Source organism: Podarcis tiliguerta (genome assembly GCF_965153285.1).
Source record: "Podarcis tiliguerta genome assembly, chromosome: 6".
Lineage (NCBI taxonomy): Eukaryota > Metazoa > Chordata > Lepidosauria > Squamata > Lacertidae > Podarcis > Podarcis tiliguerta.
The window spans coordinates 69,931,011-69,943,467 of NC_139539.1; the positions used below are offsets into that span (position 1 = coordinate 69,931,011).

Here is a 12,457-nt window from a genome sequence, read left to right on the forward strand (position 1 = left end):
TATCTTGGGCTGATTCCATTTCCCTGCCTTCTCTCTTGTGTGGAAATCTCCCTGTCCCTCTGATATTCACCTTGCTGCCTCTTTTATTTTTGCCTTGCTTTAAGAAATTATTAAAAATGCATATTCTCTCTGTTGCATTTCTTTCTTGATGTTCTATTAAAAAAAAACAACCTCCCTACTCCTAAACTATATTAACTCTTCTCTCTTTTCTTTTCATTCTCCCTAGTACCATTCTCCTTTTCTTTCTTTCTTAACTTCCTTCTTCTTTTAGATTGTCAATCATATGAACTGGGATTTTTTTTAAAAAAGAAGAAGTTATGTTTGTACAGCATTAGTGCACATTGGATATTTTTTTAATAAATCCTTATGATAACAACAAAATGTGCTTTAACATACCGTATTTTTCCATGTATAAGACATCCCCATGTATAAGATGCCCCCTATTTGGGGGGGGGGGGGACTCTGATTTAAGAAAATGGGGAGAGAGACTACCCATGTATAAGATGAGCCCAGATTTTGAACATTATTTTAAAAACATAGTCTTATACATGGAAAAGTATGATACTTAAAAAATAAAGTCTAGTAGTGGGTATTTTGGTGGGGAGGGGGACTTCCTGGATAAAGCATCTTTCTCAGATCATAAGGTATAATATTGATGTTGGCTTCATCTTCTGCCTGGGTCTCTTCTGCATCTTCTCTGCCCTTGGAACAAAGACCAGACTAGGTTTCAGCTCCACACACACACCCCCCCGGGCATTTTAAATGTGCATTTAGCTAACTTAATGCAAGATGACGAGCAAAACATTGCAACAACATGCTGAAAACGGAGGAATCTCACCCAGGAAGTGAAGGTGAATTCCACAAGCCTCTTTTACAACCTAAAGAACATGTAAGAACTTCCCAAACTTTCTGTGGAATCCAGTTGACCCTGAAACAAACACAGAATGCTGATGCTGCAAGTAGGCTGAGAGGGATTACAATATTCACTAACACTCTCAGTGCGACAAATGTGGACTCGGAGCCATTACATAAGAACCAGTCTACTTACATCCTTGTTGGCTAAACAGATATGAATCCTGACAACTTCAGCCTCACGCCCCAAAAAAGGAAAACAAAGGATACAACTGCAATGACGAACAGCACACAAGGTGCCCAGGACAAAGTATGGACAAAGATTGCCTGTTCCTTCTGGGCAACCTTGGCATATGACTGTAGCCAGGAATTTCCTCCAAAGAACTTTGTGATTCTTAACTACATAACTGCCGTATTTTTCACCCCATAAGATGCACCTGACCATAAGGCGCACCTAGTTTTTAGAGGAGGAAAACAAAAAAAATAATATTCTGAATGAAACAGTGGATGTATGATTTTTGTGGTTCATGCTGTGGCCACAGACATGTGATTTGACAGTGAGTTTGGGGTAGCCCAGTGCAAAAATCCTGAGGATCCATGTGGATCCGTGCTTTGTAACCACGTTTTTGTGCCATTGTGGCGTCCCTTATCTCTCTTCCTGATCGCTTGCCGATCAGCTGCTTCCTTTCAACACTCCCTTCCCTCTTGTTTGCCTTAGTGTCTTTTCCTTAGCTGGAGCAGTTTTTTGCTCCTCCTTTTCTTCTAATTTCTCGCCTCATTGCTTTAGTCTTCCTGTTTCCTCTCCTTGCAAGTTCGCTGTCTTTACCTCCCCACTCCCAGGCAGCCTCTTTTATTGCTAGCGTCCCTTATCTCCCTCCCGATCGCTTGCCGATCAGCGGCTTTGTTTCAACACCCACTTCCCTCTTTTTCTTTTTCTTTTTTAAAAAAGCATGATCTGCTTTTCGCCCTGGGCAATTCGGCTCCAGGGACCACGCATTCGCTCCATAAGATGCACAGACATTTCCCCTTACTTTTTAGGAAGAAAAAAGTGCTCTTATGGAGCGAAAAATACAGTACTTCAGTCTTCAAGTAAGGGATGACATGATAGAATGCGCCCCCTACAAAACATAGAAAATTTAGCATTTAGGGAGAAATCTGGGCTAGAGCCCTTCACCCTGACATTGTACCCCTGTTGAGATGTTCACCTGAGCATCTCTCTCTCTCTCTCTCTCTCTCTGTGTGTGTGTGTGTGTGTGTGAAGTGTCTGTCTACTCAGTCCCTAGACTCTCCCCCTCTGCAAAATGAGAAGGTTGAGCCTGAGACGTATTGGGGGGGGGGGGGGTTGGATGTACATGGGGCTGGGCTTGTGTGTGTGCTCTTGGCCCCATGCCCACTTTTAAACTGCATTTTGGGGCAAATGCCTGAACATGGCACTAGTGTCCTGTGTACGGAATTTTAATATGGGGGTGAATTCACATAGGCTAGCGCCCCCACCTTCTCATAGTTTGAAATGTTATAGCACAGGCACAGGTTTAGGCCCGAGTGTGCAATAGAGAGCAGTTTTAAAGCCCACCGTAGGATAGAAGTTGTCAGCTTTTGCTTTGAAGGGTGGAAGGTGACGAAAAAAGGTTGGGGGAAGTGGCTGCGGCGGCAAGGAGTCATGTAGAAAGCAGTTGGAAAGACACCAAATAGAGAGAATCCTATATGTTGCAGAAAAAGCTCTGTCACTAATGCTCAGTTATCTTCTGACACACCATTGCTTGCTTTCTGTTACACTGATGGCTTGATCAACAAACGTGACAAATCCACATTCTTTAAGGCGCTTGGAAAGTCATGCACGTCGTCAATGATTGTAAATTGTGTGACTGTAGATGAATGTTTTCTTCCAAAGCCATGGAACTCTGTCAGTCATGTTTTGGCTGTCCCCCTCCCTTCTCCCTCTCATTCTTTCCCTTGTGTTGTGTTCAGCTGAATGAGATTGACATTGTGTTAGGTGGTGAAACAGTTGTCAATCAAAAGATCTGAAATAAGACAAAAGAAATGTCATGGATATATATATATATAACCCCTAAGTTCATGATTTTTTGGTGCAATTCGCCAACTGTCTTTTTCAAGTTGTAAGAATGCCTTTCAAACAATAATTGGATTTTTTAGACATAGCTGACAGCAGGCAAGACGACAGATTTTCCACCCTACTTGGGACTAAGGTGGTCTGTGCTGCAGATACGGAAGTTATTCATTCAGGGACATTAACAGAAAAGTCACTTGAGAGCAGTCACAAAGATGTACTGAAGGTATGGTTTTCTTCTTGGATCACATTTGTCCTTCAAGTAACATTGTGGTCAAAAAAAAACATCAAGACAGTTGAGATTGCTTAAAACGGGGAGAAAAACTCTAGTTGTACAAATGTATAGCTAAACGTTGGGCTGCAGTCTAAAAACACATTCCAGTCCATCTCTGTGACAGCTCTTGCAAACTAACTGGATATCTTACTGTGAAAACATTTTAGTGGGTCTTGCCTCATTTTCCAGGAATGCAAATGTGAAGTCATTTGCCAGCTATGAAAGGGCTTAGAAAGTCCTCATTTCATTGGATACAACAGAAAAGGTAGAAAAGGAGGCAGCAACAAAACTGTTATCGTTGATGAATGAACTTACGCTTGATGCATTTTCAGATGTCTCATGGCAACAATCTAAGAGATCAATGATGGTTCACCTCTTCCATGTGCTTCTGTCATGACAGCTGGAGATTCAGCATAGAAATATAACTGATGCACTTGTCATAGGATTGTAGAGCTGGAAGGGACCCTCGGGGTCATCTAGTCCAACCCCCTGCAATGCAGGAATCTTGACTCAAGCATCCATGGCAGATGGCCATCCAACCTCTGCTTAAAAGCCTCCAAGGAAGGAGAGCTCACAACCTCCCAAGGAAGTCCGTTCCCCTCTTGAACAGCTCTTACCGTCACAAAGTTCTTCCTGAGGTTAAGTCGGAATCTCCTTTCTTGTAACTTGAATCTATTGGTTTGGGTCCTAGCCCCTGAGTAGGAGAAAATAATCTTGCTCCAGGCGACAGCCCTTTAGATATTTTGTAGCAGTGTGACCATTGGCTTATTCCCACCCGCTCACCACAAAATGGCTGGGAATTAGTTTATGCAAAACACTTTCCGTGCTGATTCAAGACCGCAGTGTTAGAAATTCAGATATACAGTGGTACCTCGGGTTACATACGCTTCAGGTTACAGACTCCGCTAACCCAGAAAGAGTACCTCGGGTTAAGAACTTTGCTTCAGGAAGAGAACAGAAATCGTGCGGTAGTGGCACAGCGGCAGCTGGAGGCCCCATTAGCTAAAGTGGTGTCTCAGGTTAAGAACAGTTTCAGGTTAAGAACAGACCTCTAGAACGAATTAAGTTCTTAACCTGAGGTACCGCTGTATAACCTAATCGCCAAATGGCACCTGAAACTTATGGTCACCACAATGGAGTGTCTAGGCACCTTTTTTTTTTACAGTGGGGTTTATTATTATTCATTTCATTTCTATACCACTTTATATAACATTAAATTATAACATTAAATAAAACAATCCAGAATAAAACAAATTCAAGCTGCAAGGAAAATATTTCAGATCCTTCTCCAAGTTGCATTTTGCTTTACCCAGTTGTCATTCTGGGATACTGAGATCTCCACACGGTCTCAACTGGACCCGCTCCAGTTGCAAAATGCACCTGGCTAATTTCTAACACTGTTCAAGGGAGAGCCAACCCCATCATGGTTTGAGTGTACCTTCTTAGTGTGCTTGCACAGAAAGGTGCAAATGCAGCTGAGGAAAGCAAGGATAACAATGTGGAGACGAGTTAATCTTAGAATGATGATGTGTACAAAGCTGGTGTGCAACTCACTCAGCTGAGTTTGTCTGTACAAGCAACAAGCGCTACTTTCCTTTTTTGCATTCATTCAAACTCCATTTTGGCAGCTGGCCTGCTTTATTGTCATGAATTACAACGTGGGATTTACACCTGGATAAATGCAATGATGCATACAAGAAGAGATTGCTGTGCAATGAAAGGCTTGCTTCTTTCATACATTCAGTGCCAGGAAGGAGGTAGAGCAGGGGTTGCCAACCTTTTGGGACCAGTGATCACATTTTTAATTTTGAGAGAGTGGGGGCACCAGTCACAAAATAGCTGGTGTGTGTGTGTGTGTGTGTGTTGTAGCTTAACACAAAATAAGCGAGGCAGCTACCCCCAACAACCTTACGCTAATTTTGGGAAGTCATCTATGTCCTGCCGGTCCTAATTGTGGGGATACACACACACACACACACACACACACACACACACACAGACACAGATGCTGCTGCTGCTTAAAACAGCAGGGAACATTCCTCAGTACCAGAAAAATATTCATAGTAGTCACACAACAGTCACTCACATTGCACAGAAATCTCTTAGGAGGTACCTGCACCTTCTGTTCCATAATAACCATATTACTAGGAGAACTACATATAGACTTCCTTTAAAAAATAATGAAAGCTCCTGTTCTGGGGCACTAAATTTAGTGACCCCCCTGAGGCAGAGTAAGCTCTGCTCCCTTCTGAACTTGGTTGGAGGGAAAGGGATTATTCCCACCTTCTTTCTTTCTGGCATGCTATATTTGGGTGTGCCAGGAGAAGAGCGTGGAGCTGCTTCCTTCCTTGTCAGTGCTCATGAGATCCTTACTCATGGAGAGGCTGGCTCATCTGTACAAAGGCTGTTAGTCATGGGGACTCGGTTGGGAGTCAAGGGAACAACCTGATGGGAATAACTGAGTGGCACTTGGGTTCTAGGGCTTCCCCTTCTCAGCCCTCTTCCTCCATCTCCTCTCCCCTACCCTGGACATTTCCCTTTCAGTACTGGCAAGGTAAAGGTTTCCCTGAAGTCATACACCATGGGTAGGCAAACTAAGGCCCAGGGGCCGGATCTGGCCCAATAGCCTTCTAAATCCGGCCTGCAGACGGTCCGGGAATCAGCGTGTTTTTAATTTAAAATGCATCTCTGGGTTATTTGTGGGGCATAGGAATTTGTTCACCCCCCCCCCATAAAGTCTGGCCCCCCATAAGGTCTGAGGGACAGACTGAAAAAGTTTGCTGACCCATCATACATGCTGTTAATACTGATGAGTGTAAAATCTGTTTTCATTTTGGTGGCTCCACCACTAACCAAAGAAAGGATGGATCCCTAAATTCACTTTGCATAGTTTGGGGTGTGTGGGTGTTGGAACACACTTCCAAATGAAATGCCCTGGGAAACAAAAATCTTCACGATGCTCACTTCGCATGCAAGGTGAACTTTATTGCCCTGAGGGTTCTTTGGCTTGGATCAAGCCGGATAAATTCAGCTTCCACCCTCCCGTCTGTTTACCTTGCTTTCTGTGCTGCAGTGGTGGCAATGGGAAGGTTCTCCCCGTTCCCACACCTGGCTTAGAGGCTTCAGGCTAAAGGTAAAGGACCCCTGGATGGTCTGAACTTGACTAAGGGGTGCGGTGCTCATCTCGCTTTTCAGGCCGAGGGAGCTGGTGTTTGTCCGCAGACAGCTTTTCCAGGTCATGTGGCCAACATGACTAAACCGCTTCTGTGACGGAAAGCAGAGCGCACAGAAATGCCGTTTACCTTCCCGCCACAGCGGTACCTATTTATCTACTCACACTGGTGTGTTTTTGAACTGCTAGGTTAGCAGGAGCTGGGACAGAGCAACGTGAGCTCACCCTGTTGCACGTATTCAAACCGCTGACCTTCTGATTGGCAAGCCCAAGAGGTTTAGACCACAGCGCCACCTGCTCCCTTTTAGGCTTTGGGATATGCCAGTGAGTGGAGGGTGAGAGGGACACCCCTTCCTTGCTGCTGGGGTTTGGAAGCTCCCTTGGACTGAAACAGGGTTCCCTTTGGTTTGGAATGAATGGAGTTATTTTCTGAGTCTGGGTGAAAATACCTTTTCAAAGCATTGTGGTTGGGCGCGGTTTCCTCCAGGTCAGGTTTCAGCCATGTACTTCTTTTAATGATGGTGTAAATCAAGAAGGCTTCTACAGCCTTTCAGGTTTAGGAGTGTTGTAGCCTAAACACCACAAGCTGCTTATTAAGTTTATTTCTCGTATACACGTACAAAAGCATACCTGTTGCAATCGCTGGGAAATACTTGGTTTATAAGGCAGCAAATGCCACTGCAACCATTTGCAGTGGACCTCTTTTAGTCATATAAGAGAGCTTGGATAAGATGTAATATTATTATTGCATTGTGAAAACTTGCAATTACGGTGTCCAAGCATTTGTTTATAGTTTCAGTTGTTCTTGGTTTGCAGTCATTAATTAACAACCCTGTTGATTCAGTGGTTACATCAGGTCTGATTGTTCTCCCAGGTGAATGCAATCCTGTTTTTGAGACTTTCCTAATTTCATTTAATTCTGCCTGTGTTATTTCCCTTCTTATTTGCATTGTATATTGTAACAGAGTTAAAAATGAAGATATCCCAGAAAACCAAGAAGCACTCGGCTTTCACTGAAGAGATGTGAAGTTCTTACATGCAAATGATCTTTGCATCTTGAAGAGTGGTTCAATTGTTTCCTTTGAGTCTGGAAGATACATCACAAAGTTCTATACAGTACCTAGAACTGCGGCTGATTTTTCAGCAGAGTTAAGGTTTGGGGATGTTTGTTGAAAAGTTAGGTTCGTATGTAGTTCATATGTGGAATCTGCATCGTATGCTTTACAGATGCACATTTGGTGTTTGCTACAGGCATACTGTTAAAGCATTCTGTAGGGACCTGTTGGCGCTGTGAGTAAAAGCCTCAGCGCCTAGGGCTTGCTGATTGAAAGGTCGGCGGTTCGAATCCCCGCGGTGGGGTGCGCTCCCGTTGTTCGGTCCCAGCGCCTGCCAACCTAGCAGTTCGAAAGCACCCCCGGGGGCAAGTAGATAAATAGGGACCGCTTACTAGCGGGAAGGTAAACAGCGTTTCCGTGTGCGGCTCTGGCTCGCCAGAGCAGCGATGTCACGCTGGCCACGTGACCCAGAAGTGTCTCCAGACAGCGCTGGCCCCCGGCCTCTTGAGTGAGATGGGCGCACAACCCTAGAGTCTGTCAAGACTGGCCCGTACGGGCAGGGGTACCTTTACCTTTACCTTTAGGGACCTGTTGCTATCTGTAGCACCTCCTTGTGATGTGCACAATATTAAATAAACACACATATCCACTTCCCTACTGTTGTGGGGTGCAATTGCCTACTTGTTGCGACTGTAATGTGTATCTGCTAAGGGAGTGTGCTCCTTTTCCCCCTATCTGAAGGCAGGACAGGGGTTGAAAGCACCAATCCTGTTGGGTGCCCCCCAGTCATGATAATTCAAGACCTTCCCTTGGGCCGCCTAGCAATGGTGGCACCAGAAAAAATGGCGGCAGGGTTTTTACAAAAGGGGCAAAGTGTTAAGGTCTCTGAAAGAAAAGCAACAGGTTATATCAGTGCTGTCGCACCCTAAAAGATAAAGGGCCCCTGAGAGTTAAGTCCAGTCACAGACGACTCTGGGGTTGTGGCGCTCATCTCGCTTTACAGGCCGAGGGAGCCACCTATTTATCTACTAGCACTTTTTGGCGTGCTTTTGAACTGCTAGGTTGACAGGTTGATTTCAGTATTACCCATTGTGAGTGGAGAAAGAGGCTAAAAAATGTGTAAAGTCACCTTCACCTTAACAGCATATTTCCAGTAGGCACCCTCTGTCTCTTCATGACATCTGACAAACAGGAAGTGTGATTGACTTGCACTGTTCCCTTGCCAGCCAGTTGAACTTCCTGTCCATACCCGTAACTTGCTCACAGTACTACAGGCGTGATAAGCATTAGTCTGCTAAACTGTGGACAGCTGATTCTGTGATCGTAGGCAGTACAGGCGGACAGGGGAGCTGGGGACAGGTTAAACTGTAGCTAGCCGTATCCTAATACCAAGGCAGCCTGTATAAGGCTGCTAGTTCCCCTCCTCCTCATCTAGGTTTCCAAATTTAGCCTAGACAGGTGTGAGGCCACACCTTGGCTCCTTCAGATGTAAGTGCTAGGGAAAGCGAAGAGCCTGTGGCAGGAGCGGGGGACCAGTGGCCCTACTGGACTCCAGTTCCCATCATCATTGGCCACCACAGTTGGAGCTCGTGGGAATTTGAGCTCAGCAATCCTAGAGAGCCATGGGGGTCTCCATCACTTGGCCTACAAGAAGGTGAGGAGATTTCAGGGGTGGTTGGCCTGCAAAATTCACAGTGGCCTTGGAAGGCTTCTTTTGACATTTAAATGGAAACATTTTAATATCTCCGTAAGAAATCATCGGGGCCCACCCAAACAGTTTTGGCCTCTGAAGTGAACCCCAAAATGGTGCCTCCTGCCCTGGCCAGGGAAGAAGGGGTGAGTGAGGCATAGGAAGAGAGAAAGATCAACATTGGGATCTGCTGCCCCTCCCCCTATCCTGTCATCTGAGACAGTCACCTTACCTCATGGCCCTGGGTGCAGGCACTGTCCTGAAGGAATGCATGACCCACACTATCTAGTGTACATGACACTCGCTTTGGAGCAACAGAACCATCCAGCGGGCAAGATCTGCCCAGGAGCATGGTTGCTTGCTTTGGCACAGTTTTGGAGGGGATTCCAAATTTCGGAGTTATGAATCCAGAGCCATCGGAGCTCCTGGCTGGATTGCAAGCCAAGTGGCGCGTCCCTAACGTAACTTTGGTTTTATAAAGGGTTGGTGGAGGGGGGACTCTTTGCACACACACTTCTGGAAAGGGGCATGATTCCTCCCCTCTCAAGAAACTGTTACGCAAGCAGACATGCACGCTCCGGTGCGGTGTGCCTATGTAGCCGCTTCTGCAAAACCAGCAGCCGGCGTGGAGAGGGAGTTCCGCTCGCCGCAATGGGCCCCAGGCTGCTAGTTCCCGCCTCACCGCATCTTGCAAGGTGCACTTGCCCATCCTGCCCGGGGAAACCAGTCTGAGTCTGGAGACCCGGCGAGGCAAAGCAGCGGCGCCGCCACCGACGGGAAACTTCCGAGGGCTGTGCGCAAAGTGTGTGACCGGCGCGTGCTTGGGGTGGGGGTGGCCTGAATGGATCGCGTCGGATCGGTGCTGGGAGACGGGAGGGGGCAGATCCTTGATCCAGATTGATGGGGGGGACGGGGGGACGGAGGGAGAACCGGAGTGCAACCTGGGTTGTTGTTTTTCTCCTCTCCCCCTTTCGTTTCTCCGCAGGAAGCGTTGCGCAGGGCTGCCCCGGCATGACCCATGGCTGCGATATTCGCCCCCTTCTTTGCGGCGCGCTCCTCGCTTCTCCCCAGAAGCCTCCTGGACTGCAGCTTTTTCCAAGGCCGGGCAGCGGGGGAAAACAGGTCTCGGACGGCCCCCGTTTGCTCGACGGCGCCTGCAAACGGTGCAAGCTTCTGTCCCTTTGGCCCGCCACCTCCGGCGTTTGCAAGCAGCCTGCCATAAGTGCTTTAGGTGCCAGCACCCTGGGTGCCCAAGCACCCACAAAATTCCCCATGAAGGGGCCGGGCACCCACCAATTTTTGCTGCCAGGGCCGTGCACGCTGCATGGCGCCCGCTGCCATTGGTGGCAACTCCCTGTATGCCCGAGCACCCACAAAATTCCCCATGGGCACCCACGATCGCGGGGCCAAGTTGGCACGCCTGGCCGCCACTGCCGAGCATGCAAAGGCGCCGCCGCGCGCGCGCACACACACGCGCGCCGCCCATCGGCGCGCCCCCGACGCACAGCCCGGCTCGGGAGCGGCGCGCCGTTGTCCTCCATGGGGGCTTCGCAATGAGCCTGCTTCCCCGAGACCGGCTTATTCCAGCCTGCGAGCGCCGGCTGCTGCTGCTGCCGCTGCCGCCGCCGCCGGTCCTTTGTTCCCGCGCCCGCGCAGCCCCCCGAGGACGATGCTGCCGGCCGGGGAGGGGAATCGCGTGCAGCACCGGGGCGAACCGGCTCGGGCCGGAGGAGGGCGACCGGCGCCGAGCTGCGAGGGCCGCTTGGGAGAATAAGGAGAGCAGGCGCCGCGGCTGCCCTTTGCTCCCGCCACCCCCCAGATCGTAATCAATTTTATTTTTATTTTTATTTTCAAAAGCGGGGTGGGTGGGTGCGGAGCGAGGGCCTGCCATCGCCTTGGCCACCTCTTCCCCGTCAAGCGGTGCAGAAGGAAAGACAACCCGGCAGGTTGAGTGTGTTTCTCTCTAATATTTTTTTGGTGTGTGTGTGTGATGGTGCATTTCAAAGGAGGAGGTTTTCCGGTGCAAAGTTCTTTGAGGGTGTGGGAGGGCTCTCTTCCCCCGCTCCCTATTGCATCCTGTCCTGTTAGAGTTGCAAGAAACAAAAGCCAGCCTGACATTTATTCTAAAGCCCTTGATATTTATTATTATTATTATTATTATTATTAATAATACACGTATGCCATATATCAATGGAGTTTGGTTGGAGGGGGGCAGCACTATTCGGAAGGTGGAATACAGCTCCATATAAGATGCCAATAATGCCACTAACTGCAGTAAACAAGGGTCCGTGTTTTGATGCTTGCTAGGATGTTGCTGCAATGAGTGATGCCACAACAGTTCGCCTGGTCTCCTCCATTTGCAGACTTTTGCAAGCTGTCTTGTAATCTGGCAGAGCTGAGTGGCAATTGGCAAGGTGTGAGTGCTTGATATAGGTGAGCAAGGCCTGAGTTGGGGGGGGGGGCACGGAACAAGCCCCCACCCCCTTTCTTTGCGCCTAAATAGGAATTGAGGGAAGCATCCCTGGGCATGTTTTTGCCCAGGTCTGCTCTCCTGTGTTTCTCCAAACCCAGGGGTTAATTGGTGCTATTAATCTGTTTTTGTACAGAGAGCTTTTGTTTTGAGTGTGTGATGTTAGTAAACAGAACAAACAAGGAACAGATAGATAGATAGATAATCCCCAATTGCATTTTGGAACATCTGATGTAAGGTTGTGTTATGTACAGACATTTCATGCTGTTTTCTCTGGAAAAACTCTTGGTGACGACAATTATTTTGGGTGGATCGGTAGTTGCTTATATAATGTTCTAGCACCAAAATAGGTTTTTTACCTGAATAAAATTGTGGTCATACTTTACTCATCCTCTCTCCACTGAGTTATTCTTCCAGTAACTTTCCTGGTGACAACTTTCCTTTTCTTTCAGCTATATTTTCTCATTTTTTAAATCTCACCTTATTGCTTCTCTTAAAACATTGTCCAGGATAAGTATCCTTGTGCAGACTGTCATGTAGCACAGAAGGGTAAATGGAGATGGAGACTATTATAGCCAACTCCAAATCTTGCAACTGTCATTTCAGCAGAAATTAACCAGGGTGCCCATAACTGCAGATGAATCTTAAGGGTAGCAACGTACATTTTACTGCATTTTCCCCACCGGGGCGGGTAAAATGTTAGCCGTGGTAGTTGCAGAAGTTAACTAGCAGTAAATCATTAGCAATCGTCTACCCAAGCAGCACTAGAGTGTGCAGAGAGATAGCAAAGGGTGCAACCCTATACCCAGTTACTTGTGAGTAAATCCCATTGAATTTAGTGGAACTTACTTCCTAGGATTCCTCTGTGCAAGCAAT

General features: G+C 47.3%; 3 protein-coding genes across 7 annotated transcripts in view; 1 reads left to right on the forward strand and 2 right to left on the reverse strand.

Moving 5' to 3' along the window:
• The window catches only part of KYAT3 (kynurenine aminotransferase 3), a 341,165-nt gene that overhangs the window by 147,211 nt on the left and 181,497 nt on the right, over window positions 1-12,457 (reverse strand). The window lies entirely within an intron of this gene.
• The window catches only part of LRRC8D (leucine rich repeat containing 8 VRAC subunit D), a 77,580-nt gene that overhangs the window by 21,116 nt on the left and 44,007 nt on the right, over window positions 1-12,457 (forward strand). The window contains exon 1 of one of the 5 annotated variants that reach the window (XM_083444868.1): window positions 9,713-9,913. The exons of 1 other annotated variant lie outside the window; for it this stretch is intronic. The gene's annotated coding sequence lies outside the window, so the exon portion shown is untranslated. Of the gene's footprint in view, window positions 1-9,712; window positions 9,914-10,529; window positions 11,063-12,457 lie in introns of those variants that run through there. 3 more of the 5 variants (XM_083444865.1, XM_083444866.1, XM_083444869.1) reach the window with 3 other exon arrangements.
• LOC310679557 (uncharacterized protein) lies at window positions 6,106-10,568 on the reverse strand. Its single transcript, XM_083445016.1, has 2 exons — window positions 8,000-10,568; window positions 6,106-7,635 (listed from the first exon to the last, which is right to left on the reverse strand). Exon 1 carries the CDS (start codon window positions 10,550-10,552, stop codon window positions 9,335-9,337), a length of 1,218 nt encoding a protein of 405 aa, XP_083301142.1. The 5' UTR covers window positions 10,553-10,568; the 3' UTR covers window positions 6,106-7,635; window positions 8,000-9,334.